The sequence below is a fragment of the Panthera pardus genome, unplaced genomic scaffold (genome assembly GCF_024362965.1).
Source record: "Panthera pardus isolate Hobbes unplaced genomic scaffold, ASM2436296v1 HiC_scaffold_27, whole genome shotgun sequence".
NCBI lineage: Eukaryota > Metazoa > Chordata > Mammalia > Carnivora > Felidae > Panthera > Panthera pardus.
In genome coordinates, this window is record NW_026526843.1 from 74,604,253 (window position 1) to 74,624,695 (window position 20,443).

The window sequence follows — 20,443 nt, forward strand, 5'->3', positions numbered from 1 at the left end:
GTGGGGGCAAAGAAACAAAGATAAAGTTACCCAGACAGAGACACTACATGGCTTCATTATTCCAGAGAGAGAGAAAGGAAAGTACAGAAGTAGGTGTAGAACACATATCAAGGGAATGTATTAAATATATCTGCTTAAACAAACCAACAACCCGAGTAACCAGCTTTGAGGAGGGAAGACATAAGTAAGGAGGAAAGGGAGGGAAATTTATCTAAACAATGAGAAATGTCCTGGAGTTAATCCAGGTTATGCAGCAGCACTGGTCTGGAGGATGGAGCCATTTGGTTCCATAGTGTCCATCCCGCTCCAGTAGATGCATAGTTACCTGGTGTGGAGGGATGTGGTTTGGTGTAGGCTGGTCTTGCCTCCACTGTGGGGCCCTCAGAATGATCCCTGAGGCCCCACCTTGATGGTGGGGGGGGGGGAAATGGTGATCCCCCAGTCTCTTCTCCATGGACTGGTGGACTCCGTTTGAGTCATCCTCACTGTAGCATGCATACAGACAGGGCAGTCTTGCTCCACCGACTCCCCTGTCCTGGTACTTGGCTAGGATTCAAAGTCCCGCTCCATGAGCTCTGACACTGGGGAAGAGCCTCTGTGTGTAGCTCAATATGTGGTCCCAATTGGCTTTGTGCCACAGCACTTCAGGGAGGACCACCTTCTCCTGCTGTGGACTGTGCCCCTGACCTAGCCACTGAGCCCAGGGTTGGAAGATATAGGCAGGCTTTGTCCTATCCCGCAGCACTCCAGGGAGGGGGGGGGTCACTTTCTCCTACTGCATACTGTGCCCTTGACCTAGCCACTGAGTCCTGGGGTGGCAGACACAGGCAGGCTTTGTCCTATCTCACAGCACTCCAGGGAGGGGGCCATTTTCTCTTACTGCAGACTGCTCCTGACCTACCGAACCTGACATTGGCTCTCCTTCTCCCCAGGTGAGCGAACAGGGTAGCCGGTCCCAATGCAAGGAAAGCCCCACAGTTAGAGATGGGATCCCTCTCAGTCCCAGTCTGAGATTTATCTCTTGTCCAGATACAGTTCTAAGCTTCCTCAGCCACTCTTTCTCTTCCTTTTGTCTCTCTGCAAAAGGGGATCCCTCCCCTCCCTGCATATGGGGCCTGTTTTATCTCCCCCAGTTCTTAATCACCCACTTATAGCCCATCAAGGTTGTCCCAGTGTCTCCTTTTTAGACGCAGTCTCGTTTCCTCCCAGACTCTCAGGGTTCAAAGTCCTTTGGCTTCAGCCCTTCTTTGTTTGAGAGGCATGGGAGGTATGGATCCCTCTACTTCTCCTCCATGTTCGTCCCGAGACCTGAATAATCCTTTTAATGTATTGTTGGATCTGTTTCGCCTGTATCTTGTTGAGAACTTTTCCATCCATGTTCATCAGGGAAATTGGCCTGTAGTTCTCCTTTTTAGTGCGGACTTTGGTTTTGGAATCAAGGTAATGCTGGCTTTGAAGATTGAGTGGAGAAGTTTTCCTTCCATTTCTATTTTTTATAGCAGCTGCAAAAGAATAGGTGTTAACTCTTCTTTAAAATTTTTGGTAGAATTCCCATGGAAATCCATCCAGCCCTGGATTCTTTTTTGTTAAAAGACTTTTCATTACTGATTCAATTTTTACTGGTTATGGTTCCATTGAAATTTTCTATTGTTTCCTTTTCAGTTTTGGTAATTTATATCTTTCTATGAATTTGTCCATTTCTTCCAGATTGCCCAATTTTTTGGCATATAATTGCTCATAATATTCTTATTATTGTTTCTATTTCTGCAGTGTCAGTTATGATCTCTTTCATTCATGATTTTTATTTATTTGTGTTCTTTCTGGTTTGTTTTGTTTTGTGTTTTTAATCAATCTGTCTTGGGGATTATCAATTTTGTGAATTCTTTCAAAGAACCAGTTCCTGGTTTCATCTGTTCTACTCTTTTTTTTTATTTCTTTATCAGTAATTTCTGCTCTAATATTTATTATTTTGAATCTGCTGCTGGTTTTGGGTTTTATTTGATGTTCTTTTCCAGCTCTTTAAGGTTTAAGGTTAGGTTGTGTATCTGAGACCTTTCGTCCTTCTTTAGGAAGGCCTGTATTGTTACATACTTCCCTCTTATGACTGCCTTTGCTGCATCCCAGAGGTTTTGCACTGTTGTGTTTTCATTTTCATTGGCTACCATGTACTTATTAATTTCCTCTTTAACTTCTTGGTTAGCACATTCATTTTTTAGGAGGATGTCCTTTAGTCTCCACGTGTTTGTCATCTTTCCAAATTTTCTCTTGTGGTTGATTTCAAGTTTCATAGAGTTGTGGTCTAAAAATATGCACGGTATGATCTCAAACTTTTTGTACTTGTTGAGGGCTGAATTGTGACCCATTATGTTATATATTCTGGAGAATGTCCCATGTGCACTGGAGAAGGTGTATTCTGCTGCTTTAGGATGAAATCTTCTGAATATATCTGTTAAGTCCATCTGGTCCTGTGTGTCATTCAAATCCATTGTTTCCTTGTATATTTTCTGCTTAGGTTATATGTCCCTTGCTGTAAGTGGGTGTTGATGTCCCTACTATTATGTTATTATTATCAATGAGTTTCTTTATGTTTGTGATTAATTGATTATATATTTGGGGGTTCCACATTTGGCAAATAAATGTTTATAATTTTTAGATTTTCTAGGTGGATAGACCCCTTAATTATGATTATAATGCCCTTCTTCATTTCTTGGTACAGTCATTATTTTAAAATCTGGTTTATCTCTTAAAGGTGTGGCTACTCTGGGTTTCCTTTGGTGACCATAATCATGATAGATTGTTTTACATCCCCTTTCTTTCTATCCGAAGGTGTCTTTAGGTCTAAAATGGGTCTCTTGTAAGAAGCATATACATGGGTCTTGCTTTCTTGTCCATTCTGATACCCTGTGTCTTTTCATCGAAGCATTTAGTCCACTGACATTTTAAAGTGAGCACTGAAATATATGAATTTAGTGCCATTTTGTTTCCTGCAGTGTTGGAGTTTCTGTTGATGTTCTCTGGTCCTTTCTAGTCTTTGTTTCTTTTGGTCTTTTTTGGTTTGTTTTGGCTTGTCTCCCCTCAGAAAGTCCCCCTTAAAATTTCTTGTATGGGTGGTTTACTGGTCTCAAATACTTTAGTTTTTGTTTGTCTAGGAAACTCTTTATCTCTCCTTCTATTTTGTATGATAACCTTGCTGGATAAAGAGTTTTTGGCTGCATATTTTCCCCATTTAGCACATTGAATATATCCTGCCACTCCTTTGTGACCTGCCAAGTTTCTGTGGCTAGTTCTGCTGTGAACCTGATCTGTCTTCCCCTATAGATTAAGGACTTTTTTCCCTTACTTTCATAATTCTTTCCTTGTCTGTGTATGTTTTGAATTTGACCATGATATGCCTTGGTGATGGTTGGTTTTTGTTGATTCTAATAGGAATTCTCTGTGCTTTTTGGATTTTGATGTCTGTGTCTTTCCCCAGATTGGGAAAGTTTTCCACTATAATTTGCTCACATAAACCTTCTTCCCATTTTTTCTCTTTCTTCCTCTTCTTGTACTACTGTGATTCGGATCATAGATTATTCCTTTTTAATAAGTCACTGAGTTATCTAATTCTTGTATTGTGCTCTTTTGCCTTAGTTTCCCTCTTTTTTCTGCTTCATTATTTGCCATAATTTTGTCTTCTATATCCCTGATTCGCTGGCCTGCTTCTTCCATCCTTGTTGCTATGGCAACCATTCAACATTGCTTCTTGATAATAACAATTTTAATTTTGTCCTAACTAGATTTTACTTTTTTATTTCTGCCGAAAGGGATTCTATGCTTTTTTCAACCCCAACTTTTACTCTTATTATTGTGGTAAAATTCTAGTTCAGACATCTTGCTTATATCTGTGTTCATTAAGCCCCTGGCTGTCATTTATTCCTGTGCTTTCTTTTATGGTTAATTCCTTTGTCATTTTGGAGGAAGAAAATAATTAATAGAGTAAAATGTGAAAATTAAAAAAAAATTAAAAACAATGCAAAATAGAAAATAAAGGTACCTAGATCCTAGGTGTGTTTTGGTCTGGTTTCTGAAAAAAAGCTTGATGCAATAGAGGAAAAAAGGAAAAAGAAAAAGAAATAAAAGGAAGAAAAAATTTAAAAATTAAAATACTGGATATAATAACATAGAATAAAATACAATGAAGAAAGTGAAATAGAAGAAAAAACTTACAAAGAAAAGAAAAACATACTTGAAATTTTTTTTATTTTCTTAAAAAAATGTTTTTCTTTCTGTATCCAATAAAAGGAAAGAAAGGAAAAAAAACAATAATTTAAACAAATACAGAAGCAAAAATTTAAGAAAAATATAAATGGATTAATCAGCAGACAAAATGAAACCTGAATGAAGTTACATCCAGTTTCCCATAGAAATGAAACTATGAAGCACTCTATAGTCTGTACATTAAGCAGGTGGAAAGACTTGTGCTGAACTTCTAGGGGATGTGTTTGGAGGGTGCAGTTAGGCAGGACTTGGTGTAACAGCTCTGTTCTCCACTAGGTCACCTTTCTTAGCTTACTGCCTTGGATCAGTGTGGCGTGCATGCACGTGTGTGTGTATGTGTATTCACAAGAGAGGTGAAATGGCTTCACCCAGCTCCTTAGTCTCTGGCACAAGAACTTAGCACTCTCACTGATATACAGTCATGCACCTCTCTTTTTTCTCAGACTTCTCTTCATTCCTTGCTTCTACCCTGTCTGTTCCCAAGATGTCAGCCTGCTAGACAGTACCTCCCTCCAGAGTTTCATCTCAGATAGGGCTGTGTTTCCAAACCCCTCACTTCAGAGGACCCTGCAGCTTGGACCTGTTCCCACCTTCTGGGAGAGTGTCTCTGAGCAGTGGCTGGGTGCAGGCTTGCCCCAGAAAATGTCCATGCAATCACAGCAGCAGAGGTTCAGAGATTATGGCAAATAACAACACACAGCTGACACCAGGTTTCACCACACTCTGGCGTCTTTGTCCCAATACCAGCAAATGCTGCTCTCCCAGGTCTGGGACCTTTTCCTATGGGGAGGTCGTATGTCCTCTACAAAATGCACTCCATGCATGGGAAGTGCTTCTTTCCATGTGGTTCACGGACCCCTTGGACCCTGCTGCCTGTTCCTGGGGATTCCCCCTGATTCCTCACCGGAGAACTGCCTGGTATTGTGCTCCAGAATTTCCAACTCAGAATCCTAATGGTTTTGAAACCCTCTCATTTCTCCTGATCAATGGTTCTGGGAAACAGTTTTCTTGCTCAGGCCCTTGTAAGATTTTTCACTCTTTCTCTTTCTCCACAGCTACTTTTGGGGGCAATGCTATTCTTGCATGATCCTAGTGTGCTACACCCTCCCCCTTTCTCTGTCCTCTCTTGGCAAAAACAGCTCCCTAGCCTCTGTGACTTTTCTCTCTCCAAATTCACCTCTCTGCACCATGTACCTACCATGTTCTGTGGTTCACATTATGCAGATTTTTATGTTAATCCTGAGATCAATTTCCTAAGTGTGCAAAATGGTTTTTGTGCTGATCTAACTGCATTTCAGGGATGAGATAAGCTGAGAACTTCTATACTGCTCTGCCATCTTTAAAAAAAAAATGGGTCCTATCCCTTTTCTTTTTGAGAAGTCTGGCTATGGGTTTATAAATTTTGTTTATTCTTTCAAAAAGCCAACCCTTAGATTCATTGCTCTGTTCTTTTTTTTCGATTCTATATTGTTTATTTCTGCTATAATCTTTATTATTTTTTTTCTTCTGCTGGCTTTGGACTTTCTGTGCTGCTGTTTTTCTAGTCCTTTTAGATGTGAGATTAGGTATTTGGAACCTTTCTTGCTTCTTGAGATAGGCTTGGATTGCAATATACCTTCCTCTTAGGACTGCTTTTGTTGCATCCCAAAGGGTTTACACTGTCATGTTTTCATTTTCATTTGCTTCCCCATTTTTTAAATTTCCTTGTTGACCCATTCATTCTTTAGTAGGATGTTCTTTAACCTCCATGAATTTGGGGACTTTCCAAATTTTTTTCTTGTGGTTGATTTCAAGTTTCATAGCATTGTAATCTGAAAATATGCGTGGTATGATCTCAATCCTTTTATATTTACTGAGAGGTTTCATGACCCAGTATGTGATCTATTTTGGAGAATATTCCATATGCACTCGATAAGAATGTTTATTCTGCTGCTTTTGGATGAAAAGTTCTGAATATATCTGTTAAGTCCATGTGATCCAGTGTGTCATTCAGAGCAGTTGTTTCCTTATTTTCTGCCTAGAGGATCTTCCTGTTGCTGGAAGTGGAGTATTAAAGTCGCCTACAATCATGGTATTACTATCTATACATCTATTTATGTATGTGATTAATTGGTTTATAAATTTGGGTGCTTTCACATTGTGGGCATGAACATTTACACCTGTTAGCCCTTCTTGATGGTTAGACTGCTTAATTATGATATAATGTCTTTCTTCATCTCTTGTTACAATGTTTATTTTAAAATTTAGTTTGTCCAGGGGCTCCTGGGTCGCTCAGTCGATTGAGCATCCGACTTCAGTTCAGGTCACTATCTGGCAGTCCATGAGTTTGAGCCCCACATTGGGCTCTGGGCTGATGGCTCAGAGCCTGGAGCCTGCTTCCGATTCTGTGTCTCCCTCTCTCTCTGCCCCTCCCCCATTCATGCTCTGTCTCTCTCTGTCTCAAAAATAAATAAACGTTAAAAAATTTTTTTAAAAATAAAAAAATAAATAAAATTTAGTTTGTCTGATATATGTATGGCTACTTGAGCCTTCTTTTAATATTCAGTTATATGATAGATCATTCTCCATCCACTCACATTCAATCTTCAGGTATTCTCAGGTCTAAAATGAGTCTCTTATTGCCAGCATATATATGGGTATTGTTTCTTTTTTTTAAATCCATTTTGATACCCTATGTCTTTTGATTGGAGCATTTAGTCCATTTACATTCAGAGTGATTATTGAAAGATATGGATTTAGTGCCATTGTGTTATTTCTAGGTTTCATGCTTGTAGTGATGTCTCTGGTCCTTTATAGTCTTTGTTGCTTTCTATTCACAGAGTCTCCCTTAGGATCTCCTGCAGGGCTGGTTTAGTGGTCATGAACTCCTTTAGTTTTTTTTGTCTGGGAAAGCTTTTATCTCTCCTTATATTCTGAATGACAGCCTTGCTGTATAAATGATTGTTGGCTGCATATTTTTTTCTACTCAGCACATAGAATATTTCCTGTCACTACCTTCTGGCCTGCCACGTTTCAGAGGACAGGTCTGCTTTATTCTTATGTGTCTACCCTTGTAGGTTAAGGCCCATTTTGTCCCTAGCTGCTTTCAGAATTCTCTTTTTTTTCTATGTATTTTGCCAGTTTCACTATGATATGTCATAGTGTTGACCTTGACCTGTGCCTCTTGAACTTGGATATTTATTTCCTTCCCTAGATTAGGGATGTTCACAACTATAATTTCTTCAAATAAACCTTCTGCCCCTTTCTTACTCTCTTTTTCTTCTGGAACTCCTATGATATGGATATTAATTTGTTTCATTGATTCACTTAGGTTCCTAATTCTCCCCTCATGGTCTAGTAATTTCTTTTATCTTTTTTCTTCGGCTTCATCATTTTCCATAATTTTATCTTCTACTTCACCTATTCTTTCCTCTGCTTCTTCCATCCTCACTGTCACTGCATGTAGTTTATTTTGCATCTCATTTACATTTCTTAAATCATCGTGACTACTTCCTAGATCTTTCATCTCCACAGCAGTAGATTCTCTGCTGTCTTCTATGCTTTTACAAGCCCAGCTATTAGTCTTATGATTATTATTCTAAATTCTTGTTCATATATATTGTTTGTATATGTTTTGAGCAATTCTCTGGCTGTCATTTCTTCCTGGAATTTATTTTGAGGAGAATTCTTTCACATCATCATTTTGGCTAGGTTTCTGTCTTTTACATGTTTAAATATCTTGTTATATGTCTTGCACCTGCAAGTACTACTATATTAAAAAAGGATCATATACTGTACAGGGACTGGCACTTCAGGAAGTGTTTTTGGAGTGTGTTGCATGTACTCTGTTGTTGCATCTTTGGCTGTTCTATCCTTCTGCTCATAGTGCTGGATTTTTTTGACCTTCCACCAGGTGTGATTTGATTTGTTCATTGACGTTGTAATCCTGGAAAATGGTGGGGGGGAGGCGGGTTGAAGCCTTGTTCCATACAAAGAGAGAAATGAAAGGGACAAAAAACATCAGGCAAAGAATCAAAGAAACTATAAGGCTTAATCCATATATATATAGAGGGGGGGGGATAAAGAAGAAGGTACAGAAAAGGTGTAAAAAGAATATAGTAAAAATTCCTGATTAAACAAATAACCAGAACAGAGGAAGAAAGGGGGCAAAAAGACAAATTTATATATAATAGGAATTGGCCATAAATCAAATCAGAATCTATGAGCCTGATTCCAAAGGAAAGAGAAGAAAAGAGGAATAAAAAACAGACTAACATACAAAACCACAGGACAGATGTCAGTTGGTGCCTGGGAGTGGTGATTGTGCTGGTCAGGAAGAGAGGCTGTCTGGTTCAGTCAGTGTCAGTCCCAGTCTGGTAGATAATACTTACCAAGCACAGATGGGTGGGATTTGGTGTAAGCAGGTCCCATCTCCACTGGTGGCTGTTGTTCTGTTCCCTGAAGCTCCACCATATTGGTGATGGGGAAAAAAATGGAGACACCCCATTCTCTCCTCTCCGGATCAGTTGTTTCAAACCATGCTGTTCAGGCAGCCCTCGGGGAGGCAGGCGGCTGGCTTGTCCTGCTCCACAGTCTTCTGTGCCTCCTAGGCTCTCAGCTGGTATTCAAAACCTGATGTCTTAAAGGATCTTTCTCTATGTGGACCTGGTTCTGGAGTAGTGCTACTGCACGCAACCAACAAAGGTCCTCTGGTGCCTGCAGGGCCTTTTGTCCTTGGGCAGGGTGGGCGCAATATATTCTCTTCCCACAGTACTCAAGTGAGGGGACTATTCTCTCCCAGTGTACCCCTAAGATCACTACCATGTCCTGGGCTAGCGCCCTACTCTCCAGGCATGCATATATAGCTCTGGTCCAGAGAAAGTCATGCACACCTGAAAACTCCAATCTTTAGTTCCTAATGCTATTTGCAAAGTAGAAACTAGCTCTCTCCGTATTTTTCTTTCCCCAGTCTGTAGTCTGGAGAGGGTTTTCTCTTCTGCAAATACAATACCACACTTCCATAGCCTCTCTTTCTCTTCCTTTTGTCTTTCCACAGAAGCGGCTCCCCCCCCCCCCTCCTTGACTATGCTGCCCTTTTTATCATTCCCAATTCGCAAACACAGACCTCTTTCCTGCCAAGCTGTCTCTTTCCACCTGTGGGGAGTTTTCTGTTACTCTGCAGCCTGTATTTCTGGGTATTCAAGTATTCTGACCTCAATCCAGCTGTGTTTGAGGGATGAGGGAAATTCAGGTCCCCCTACTTCTCTGCCATCTTAACTCCTCTCCCCTGGTATTTTTCTTTTAGAACTTTAAATATATCAGTCCACTGTCTTCTGCCCTACAAGGTACTAACGATAAATCCACTGATAATCTTTTAGTGGGTCTCATACATAACAAGTTGCTTTTCTCTAGCTATTGTCAAGATTGTCTTTCTGTCCTTAACAACCATTGTTTGATTTTAATTTGTCTAAGTATGGATTTCTTTTGATTTGTCTTGGTAATCATTGAGCTCTTTATATTGTATATTTATTTCGCTCCTCAAATTTGGGAGTGTTTGGTCATTATTTTGTCAGATAACCTATTTACCCTTTTTTTGTTTCTCTTTTCCATCCAGGACTCCCATAATGCCTATATTGGTACATTTCAGGGTGTCCCATATATCATTTAGGGCCTGTTCATTTTTCCTTATTCTTTTTTTTTTCCTTTTTTTCCTTAGATTCAGTAACTTCAAATGATCTGTCTTCAGGTTTGCTGATTTTTTTTCTTGCTGATTAAATTCTTCTGAACTCTAGTAAATTTTTCAATTTTTGTGCTTTTTTAACTCTAGAATTCCTGTTTTTCCCCACTTTTTGATGATATTCTCATTTTGTTCCTAAATCAAGTTCCTAATTTTATTTGTCTGTACATGTTCTCTTTGAGCTTGTTGACCATACTTAAAGCAATTGTTTTAAATTTATTGTCAAGTAAGGCAGAGAGGCCTGTGTTTCTTTAAGGTCAGTCTCCTGATATTTGTTTTGTTACTTTGAATGGATTATCTTTCACTGTTGCTGTTTATGCCTCATAATCTTTTCTTAACATTAGGACATTTAAAAACAGCTATATCTCCCAGTCTTTGAGGACTGGCTCCATACAGACACTTTAATCAGCCCAGTTTCAAAGCTCAGGGCCCACTCCAACCTTTTGTGGAGATGCATCTTCCCTGGGCTTGTGCATGTGCTTTTATTCCCAATCCTCATATACTCAGCTGTTTTTAAGGGTATTCATTTCCCTAAGAGTCTTACTCCTGCTTCTCAGAAGCCTTAGAAAAATGCTTATATTCCTCTGCCCATAATCTCTTGCCCCCAGGAACCTGTGGGCCTGCAGAACCCCTCTAGCTCTCACCTGCCACTCTCTCACATGGTTTGAGTAGCATTCAATCTTCAAAGTATGTCACCATTCTAGTCAGTGCTCCAAGTCAGGCGAGATAGAAATTAATCCCTCAGGCTACCAAAAACAAGACAGATCACTGGAAGCAACTTCCACTCTTCCTTATATTCCAGAGGGAAGAACTGGGAATTGGGTGCTTTCTTCCCGATTGCACCATGCTACACTGGGAAGGGGGTGGGGCAAGATGAACAAAAGGACTATGAATTTTTCTACCGTTGTGGGCACAACTTTTTCTTTGACATTCATTTGGTTGCTGCATCTTCTTAACTGGTTACTAGAGTTCTCACAAAGCTAGTTTGGTCCATATATTGTTTACTTAGTGTGTCCATGGAACAAGGCCCAGAGACTTCCTATCTGCCATCTTGCTGGTTTCACTCATTCCCTATTACTTGTTACAATTGCGTGTGAATCTATAATTATCAAAAATTAATTTTTTCTTGTTAATTGGTTTCTGGAGTGGAATTTAGTGATTTGCTACTTCACACCCATTGCTCATCACAAGTGCTGTCCTTAATGCCCCACCCATTTAGCCCATACCCCCAACACCACCCCTCCAGCAACCCTCAGCTTGTTCTCTATGGTTAAGAATCTCTTGTGGTGTGCCTCCCTCTCTGTTTTTATCTTATTTTATTTTTTTCCTTCCCTTCCGTTATGCTTATCTATTTTGTTTCTTAAGTTCCACATGAGTGAAATCATATGGTATTAGTATTTCTCGGACTGACTTATTCACTTACCATCATACTCTCTAGCTCCATCCATGTGTTGCAAATGGCAAAATTTCATCATATATATATATATATATATATATATATATATAAATACACCACGTCTTTATCCATTCTTCAGTCAATGGACACTCGGGCTGCTTCCATAATTTGGCCATTGTAGATAACGCTGCTGTAAACATCCGGGTGCATATACCCTTCTCAATTAGTATTTTGTATCTTTTGAGTAAATACCTAGTAATTCAATTACTGGATCACAGGGTAGTTCTATTTGTAACTTTTTAAAATGTTTTTTTCTTTTTTTGAGAGAGAGAGATAGAGTATGAGAAGGAGAGGGGCAGAGAGAGAGGGAGACAGAATCTGACAGAAGCAGACTTCAGGCTCTGAGCTGTCAGCGCAGAGCCCGACACAGGGCTCGAAGTCCCAAGCAGTGAGGTCATGACCTGAGCCAAAGTTGGACACTTAACCAACTGACCCACCCAGACATCTGTAACTTTTTGAGGAATCTCCATACTGTTTTCCAGAGTGGCTGCACCAGTTTGCATTCCCACCAAAAGTGCAAAAGGGTTCCCCTTTCTCCACATTCTTGCCTACACCTATTGTTTCTTGTGTTATTGATTTTAGCCATTCTGACAAGTGTCAGATGACATCTCTTTGTAGTTTTGATTTACATTTCCCTGATAATCAGCAGTGTTGAGCATCTTTTCATATGTTTATTGGCCTTTTGTATGTCTTCTTTAGAAAAATGTCTATTCATGTCTTCTACCTTTTTAAAATTAGATTATTCATTTTTGGGTTATTGAGTTTGATAAGTTCTTTACAGACTTTGGATACTAACCCTTTATCTGGTATTTCATTTGAAAAAATCTTCCCCCATACTATAGGTTGCCTGCCCTTCACTATGCAGAATTTTTTGTTTTTGTTTTTGTTTTTGTTTTGATGTAGTCCCAGTAGTTTATTTTTGCTTTTGTTTCCTTTGCCTCAGGAGACACATCTAGAAAGAAGTTGCTATGGCTGATGTCAAAGAAATTACTGCCTTTATTTTCTAGGATTGTTATGTTTTCAGATCTCACATTTAGGTCTTTAATCCATTGTGAATTTATTTCTGTGTAGTATAATAAAGTGGTCCAGTTTCCTTCTTTTGCATGTTGCTGCCTAGTTTTCCCAACACCATTTATTGAAGAGACTGTCTTTTTCTCATTGGATATTCTTTCCTTGTTGTCAAAGATTAATAGACCATATAGTTTTGGATTCATTTCTGGGCTTTCTATTCTATTGCATTTATTTATTTATTTATTATTTATTTAAATATTATTTATTTATTTATTTATTGTGTTTTTGTGCCAGCACCATATTGTTTTGATTCCTACAGCTGTGTAATATATCTTGAGGTCTGGAATTGTCATGCCTCCAGCTTTGCTCTTCTTTTTCAAGATTAATTTGGCTATTTGGAATCTTTTGTGGTTCCATACAAATTTTAAGATTGTTCTAGCTCTGTGAAAACTGTTGTTGGTAGTTTGATAGGGATTGAATCAAGTGTATAGATTGCTTTGTGCAGTATGGACATTTTAACAATATTTGTTCTTCAAATCCATGAGAATGGAATGTTTTTCCATTTGTTTATTTCCTCTTCAAATTCTTTCCTCAGTGTTTTAAAATTTTCAGAGTACAGATCTTTTACCTCTTTCATCAAGTTTATTCTGGGTATCATTGTGTTTGGTGCAGTTGTAAATGGGATTTACTCCTTTATTTCTCTTTCTGATGCTTTGTTACTGGTGTTCAGAAATACAACAGTTTTCCATACATTGATTTTGTATCCTGCAACTTCACTGAATTCATTGATCAGTTCTAGCAGTTTTTGATGGAGTCATTTGGGTCTTCTATGTATAGTATCATGTCACCTGCAAATAGTGAAAGTTTTACTTCTTCCTTGCTGTTTGGATGCCTTTTATTAATTTTTTAAAAAATTCCTACAGTATAATATTAGTTTCAGGTATACAATATAGTGATTCAACAATTCCATATATCATCCAGTACTAATCACAAGTGCACTCCTTAGTTACTATCACCTATTTTACCCATCCCCCCTCCCCACACGCCACCCCTTTGGTAACATTCTTTTTGTTCTCTATGGCTAAGAATCTGTTTCTTGGTTTGTCTCTCTTTTTTTCCTTTGCTCATTTGTTTTGTTTATTAAATTCCCTATACGGTATTTGTCTCTCTCTGAGTGTCTTATTTGGCTTAGCTTTATGCTCTCTAGCTCCATCCATGTCTTCACAAATGCCAAGATGTCATTCTTTTTATGGTTGTATAATATTGCATCATGTACAACGTCTTTATCCATTTATGTACTGATGGATACTTAGGCTGCTTACCTAATTTGGCTATTGTAAATAATGTTACAATAAATGTAGGGGTGCATGTATCCCTTCTAATTAGTGTTTTGTATTTTTGGGGTAAATCAACACTAATATGATTACTAGATTGTAGGGTAGTTCTATTTTTAACTTTTTGAGCATGACCACTCTTTTTAATGTCATCAAAATTATCTTAGATTTGAAATCTGCCTACCTACCAAACTAATATTTCCTTAACAGAAGGAAAAAATCAATAATGTATTCCTCCAGCTAAACTAATCCAATTTTTTTCTTTTTGTTTATTCAAGATTCTGGTGTGGTATGTATAACCACTTTGATAAAGGGCTGCAGTGCTTAACAGCCTCCTGGAAATTAAGAAGCAGAGATAAATGCTGGAGTCAGATATGCACAAACTAGAAAAGGTAAGGAATAATGTCTCAAAGAGAGATTCTCTTTCCTCTTCCAGGTAGATCCAGCCCACTTGGAGTTGAATTGGTACTTGTGAGAAGCTTCTTGGCTGCTTGTTACATATTCTGGCTTCTAGATATCCTTTATCTACAAAGAACTGAGGCACATCTCTGTTTCTTAATTCCTATAGAAAGTGGTAAATATCACACTCAGCTAATTAAACAAGTGGGTTAGTTCCCTTTTGGAATGGATGGAATTTATTAGTAGTAACAAGAGGGAATGACAGGGATGTCATACTGGAATTGATTACCATCAAGAGAATAAGTAAGTGTGACATCTTGAATGTACTGGTAAAAATAATTAAATTGTTATATTTCCAATAAGAAAAACCTTATGAAAAATTCTCATTTCCTTCCCATGTAGATTGCAAAATGTTCACTGACTGGTCATTCTATGTATATTGGTTTTGCTTTATGACACTAGCAAAATGAAACTCAGACACCTGTTTTTAATACAGGTTAATCCAGGCAACAGAGATTTCCTTTAAAAATGTGGAAAATGCTAAGCATCTTCTGGAATCTAGTGGTGCCTAAGGGTGTATTTGAAGGAGAATGGAAAGGGTGTGCTAGTTAGCAACTTGGCATGAACCCACTTTAGGCCAGATAAGGCATAGATTTTCTGTTCCCCATAGGTAAACAAATATCCTTTCACTGTGAAAATAAATGCATTGTGATTACATCAGATCCCAAACTTTTGAATGACTTCTTGGGAGGTAACATTCAATTAATTTGGTTGAATTTTTCAAAAAGAAGAAAAAGAGGTAAAACTAAAGCATGGCTTAAAATCACAGGGGGGAAAAAACCCAAAAAACAAGCAGCCATGCAAAGCCAAGCCCTAGGCAGAACTGTGAAGTAGGGAAAATTTTTCCTAGGATACTTTTTCCTGCCTCCTCTTTAAGCAATTAGCAGCCTTCTCTACAAGGCCCCCAGAACAGGTACCCTACTCTAGACCCATTTGACTTATTCCTGCCTAATTCCTGAGAGAACAACAGATTCATTCTAGACAGAACCAGATCACACTCTGATTCTAAAGTTAAACAGTAAGCAATGCTTCCTTTGAAAATATTTACATAACATTTATTAACATCCTTTTTTAATAAATAAAATAAAAACAAAAGTGGACCATAATATTATCACTGAGATAACCCTAATGACATTTCTATTTTTTAATTTTTAATTTTCTATTTATATTTATTTTGTTGACTGCTGTAGTGAAACTCTACCTGTGGCTGCCTTTTACAAAAGTGGCTACCTTTTTTTCTTTCTTTGTTTTGTTTCTTTTTCCTGCTGCTTGATTTTACTCTTTTTATTTTTTTATATTTTGCTTTTTTAATTTTTTATACAAGTATAAATAATACACTGGGTTATATTAGTTTCATGTATATAGTGTCATGATTCAGCAATTCTACACATCACTCAGTGCTCATCAAGATAAGTGTACTGTAAATCCCCTTTATCTATTTTACTCATACCCTACTGACCTCCCCTCTGGCAACCACCAGTTTCTTTGTATTTCAGAGGCTGTTGTTTTGTCTCTGTTTTGTTTGTTTTATTTCATAAATTTCACATATCAGTGAAATCATGTGGAATTTGTCTATTCTCTTACTTATTTAAATTAGCATTATAACTTCCAGGTTCATCCATGTTGCAAATGTTAAGATTTCATTTTTTTAGTCTGAGAAATATTCCAGCATGTGTGTGTGTGTATGTGTGTGTATATACATATACACATATATGTATACATACATACATACATATATACATACATACATGCCTCATCCATTGATCTGTGGATGGAGACTTGGGTAGCTTCCACATCATAGCTATTATAAATAATGCTGCAATAAACAGAGGGGCATGTCTGTCTTTTTTAATTAGTGTTTTCATTTTCTTTGGGTAAATACCTAGTAGTAGAATTACCGGATCATGCATAATTCTATTCTTAAATTTTTGAGGAACCTGTACACTGTCTTCTGCAGTGGTTGCACCTATTTGCATTCCCACCAACAGTGCATAAGGTTTCTTTTTTCTCCACATCCTCACCAACGCTTGTTATTTCTTTTTTTATTTTAGCCATTCTGATGGCTATAAAGTGATAACTCATTGTGGTTTTCATTTGCATTTCCCTGATGATTGGTAATGTTGAGAATCTTTTCATGTGTCTGTTGACCATCTGTATGCCTCCCTTGGAAAAATGTCTATTCATTTCCTCTGCCCATTTTTTAATCAGATTGTTTTTTGGTGTTGAGTTGTATAAGCTCTTTATGTCTTTTGGATATTTACTCCTTAGTGGATATATCATTTACAAATATCTTATCCATTCTGTGGGTAGCCTTATTGTTTTGCTGATAGTTTCCTTCATTGTGCAAAAGCTTTTTATTTTAGTGTAGTCCCAATAGTTTATATTTGCTTTTGTTTCCCTTGCCAGAGGAGACATATCTAGAAAAATGTTTCTATGGCCAATGTCAAATAAATTACTGCATATTTTTTCTTCTAGGAGGCTTCAGGTCTCACATTTAGGTATTTACTCCATCTTGATTTTACTTTTGCGTACAATGTAAAAAAAAGTGGTCCAGTTTCATTATTTTGCATTTAGCTGTCCAGTTTTCCCAGTACGCCATTTATTGAAGAGACTGTCTTCCCCACTGTATGTTCTTGCCTCTTTTCTCATAGATTAATTGACCATATAAGTATGGGTTTATTTTTGCTTTCTGTCTTCATTCCATTGATCTATATGTCTGTTTTTGTGCTAGTGCCATACAGCTTTGTAGTATATCCCAAAATCTGGGACTGTGATACCTCGAGCTTTGTTTCTTTTCAATATTGTTTTTGCTATTTGAGGCCTTTTCTTATTCCATGCAAATTTTAGGATTATTGTTCTAGTTCTGTGAAAAATGTTGTTGGAATTTTTGACAAGGATTGCATTAAATCTATAGATTTCTCTGAGTAGTAAGGACATTTTAATAATATCAATTCTTCTAATCCATGAACATGGAATATCTTTCCATGTGTTTGTGTCATCTTCAATTTTTTTCATCAGTGTTTTATACTTTTTTGAGTACACATCTTTTATCTTTTAGGTTAAAATTATTCCTAGGTGTTTTATTATTTTTGGTGCCATTGTAAATGGGATTTTCTTAATTTCTCTTTCTTCTACTTCATTACTAGTATATAGAAATGCAACAGATATCTGTATATTAATTTTGTATGCTGTGACTTCACCGAATTCATTAATCAGTTCTAGTAGATTTTTGGTGGAATCTTATATGTATGTGTGTGTTTGTGTGTGTGTGTGTGTATTATTTGCAAATAATGACAGTTTTACACTTTCCTTAACAATTTGGATGATTCTATTTCTTTTTGTTGTCTGATTGCTATGGCTAGGACTTCCAGTACTATGTTCAATGGAAGTGGTGAGAGTGGACATCCTTGTCTTTTTGCTGATCTTAGATGAAAAACTCTTAGCTTTTCACAATTATGTAGTTAGCTGTGGGCTTTTCATATATGGCCTTTAATATATTGAGGTATGTTCCCTCTAAACCTACTTTGTTGAGAATGTTTATCATAAATGGATGTTGTAGTTTGTCAAATGCTTTTCCTGCATCTATTGAAATTATCATATGGTTTTTATCCTTTCTTTTGTTAATGTGGGTTATCATGCTCATTGATTTGTGAATATTAAACACTACTTTTGGAATATTGAATCATTCCCAGAATAAATTTCACTTGAATGTGATAAATGATTTTTTAATATATTATTGAATTTTATTTGCTAATTTTTTTGAGGATTTTTGCATCTACATTCATCAAAATTACTGGCTATAGTTTCTTTTTTTTTCTTTTTGTTTTTTGTTTTTTTGTAGTGTCTTTGGTTTTGGTATCCGGGTAAATCTGGCATTGCATAATGAATTTGGAAGCTTTCCTTCCTCTTGTATATTTGGGAATAGCTTGGGAATAATGCATATTACCTCTAAGTTTTTGGTAGAATTCACCTGTGACTATATCTGGTTCTGGACATTTATTTGTTGGGAGTTTGTTGATTACTGATTCAGTTTTGTTACTAGTAATCTGTCTGTTCAAATTTTCTAATTCTTCCTGCTCCAGTTTTAGAAGGGTATATATTTATACAAAAATAGACCTATTTCTTATAGGCTGTCTAATTAGTTGGCATGTAAGTTTTCATAATATTCTCTTATACTCCTGTGGTGATATTATTTCTCCTCCTTCATGTCTGATTTTATTTATTTGAGTACTTATTAAAATGAGTGTCTTTAAAGGTTTCTCAATTTTGTTGATCTTTTCAAAGAACCACTTCCTGGTTTCATTTTTGTGTTCTAATATATATATATATATATATATATATATATATATATATATATATTATATATATGTTATATATATATTTTTGTTTCTATTTCCTTTATTTCTAGTATAATCTTTATCATTTCCTTTCTTCTACTGGCTTTGACTTCATTTGTTCTTTTTCTAAGTCTTTTAGGTCAGTTTGTTTATTGGAAAATTTTCTTGCTTCTTGAGGTATATTGCTATAATCTTCCCTCACTAGAAGAGGTTTGGCTATATCCCAACGATTTTGAACCATTGTTTTTTCAGTTTCAATTATCTCTATTTGTTTTTCTTTTAAAATTTTTATTTATATTGTGGTAAGAACAGTTAATGTGAGAATTACCATCTTAAGAGATTTTTTAATATTTATTGTTTTACATTAGTTATTTACTTATTTGTTTATTTTTAATTTACATCCAAGTTAGTTAGCATGTGCAATGATTTCAGGAGGATATTCCAGTGATTCATCCCCTATGTTTAACACTCAGTGCTCATCCCAACAAGTGTCTTCATTAATGCCCCTTACCCATTTACTCATCCCCCCACCCACTACCCCTCCAGTAACCCTCAGTTGGTTCTCTGTATTTAAGAGTCTCTTATGTTTTGTCCCCCTCCTTGTTTTTATATTGTTTTTTCTTCCCTTCTCTTATGTTCATCTGTTTTGTATCTTAAATTCCACATATGAGTAAAGTCATATGATATTTGTCTTTCTCTGGCTCAATATTTTTACTTAGTATAATATCCTCTAGTTGCATCCATGTTGTTGCAAATGGCAAGATTTCATTCTTTTTGATTTTTGAGTAATAATACATTGTATATATATATATACCACATCTTCTTCATTTATCTGTTGATAGATATTTGGGCTCTTTTTATACTTGGGCTATTGTGGATAGCAGTGCTATAAACATTGGGGTACATGTGCCCCTTTGAAACAGCACACCTGTATCCCTTGGATAAGTATACCTTATCCCTTGGATAACTACCTAGCAGTGCAATTGCTGGGTTATAGGGTAGTTCTATTTTTAATTTTTTTCAGGAACCTCCATAATGTTTTCCAGAGTGGCTGCACCAGATTACATTCCTACCAGCAGTGCAAAAGAGATCTCTTTCTCTGCATCCTCTCCAAATTCTGTTACCTGAGTTGTTAATGTTAGCCCTTCTGACTGGTGTGAGGTGGTATCTCATTTTGGTTTTAATTTGTATTACCCTGATGATGAGTGATGTTCAATATTTTTTCACGTGTCTGTTTGCCATTTGGATGTTTTTCTTTGTAAAAGTGTCTATTCATGTCTTCTGCCCTTTTCTTCACTGGATTGTTTGTTTTTTGGGTGTTGAGTGTGTTAAGTTCTTTATAGATTCTTGATAATAACCCTTTATCTGATATGTCATTTGCAAATATCTTCTCCCATTCGACTGGTTGCCTTTTAGTTTGCTGATTGTTTCCTTCCCTGTGCAGAAACTTTTTATCTTGATGAGGTCCCAATAGTTCAATTTTGCTTTTGTCTCCCTTGCCTCTGGAGATGTGTTCAGTAAGAAGTTGCTGAGGCCAAGGTCAAAGAGGTTTTTGCCTATTTTCTCCTCTCGGATTTTGATGGCTTCCTGCCTTATATTTAGGTCTTTTATCCATTGTGAGTTTATTTTTGTGTATGGTGTAGGAAAGTGGTCCAGGTTCATTTTTCTGATGCCACTGTCCAGCTTTTCCAGCACCATTTGCTGAGACACTGTCTTTATTCCATCGGATACTCTTTTCCTGCTTTGTCAAAGGTTAGTTGGCCATACATTTGTGGATCTGTTTCTGGATTCTCTATTCTGTTCCATTGATCTCACTGTCTGTTTTTGTGCTAATACCATACTGTCTTGATGGTTACAGCTTTGCAATATGGCT

General features: G+C 37.0%; 1 protein-coding gene across 3 annotated transcripts in view; it reads left to right on the plus strand.

The window, feature by feature from the left end:
- The window catches only part of ASB12 (ankyrin repeat and SOCS box containing 12), a 107,500-nt gene that overhangs the window by 35,967 nt on the left and 51,090 nt on the right, over positions 1 to 20,443 (plus strand). For all 3 annotated transcript variants that reach the window (XM_019436693.2, XM_019436694.2, XM_019436691.2), the window contains exon 2: positions 14,053 to 14,166. Coding sequence is in view for 1 of the 3 variants with exons in the window: in XM_019436691.2 (XP_019292236.1) it covers positions 14,134 to 14,166 (33 nt within the window). In the remaining 2 variants the exon portion in view is untranslated. The remainder of the gene's footprint in view (positions 1 to 14,052; positions 14,167 to 20,443) is intronic.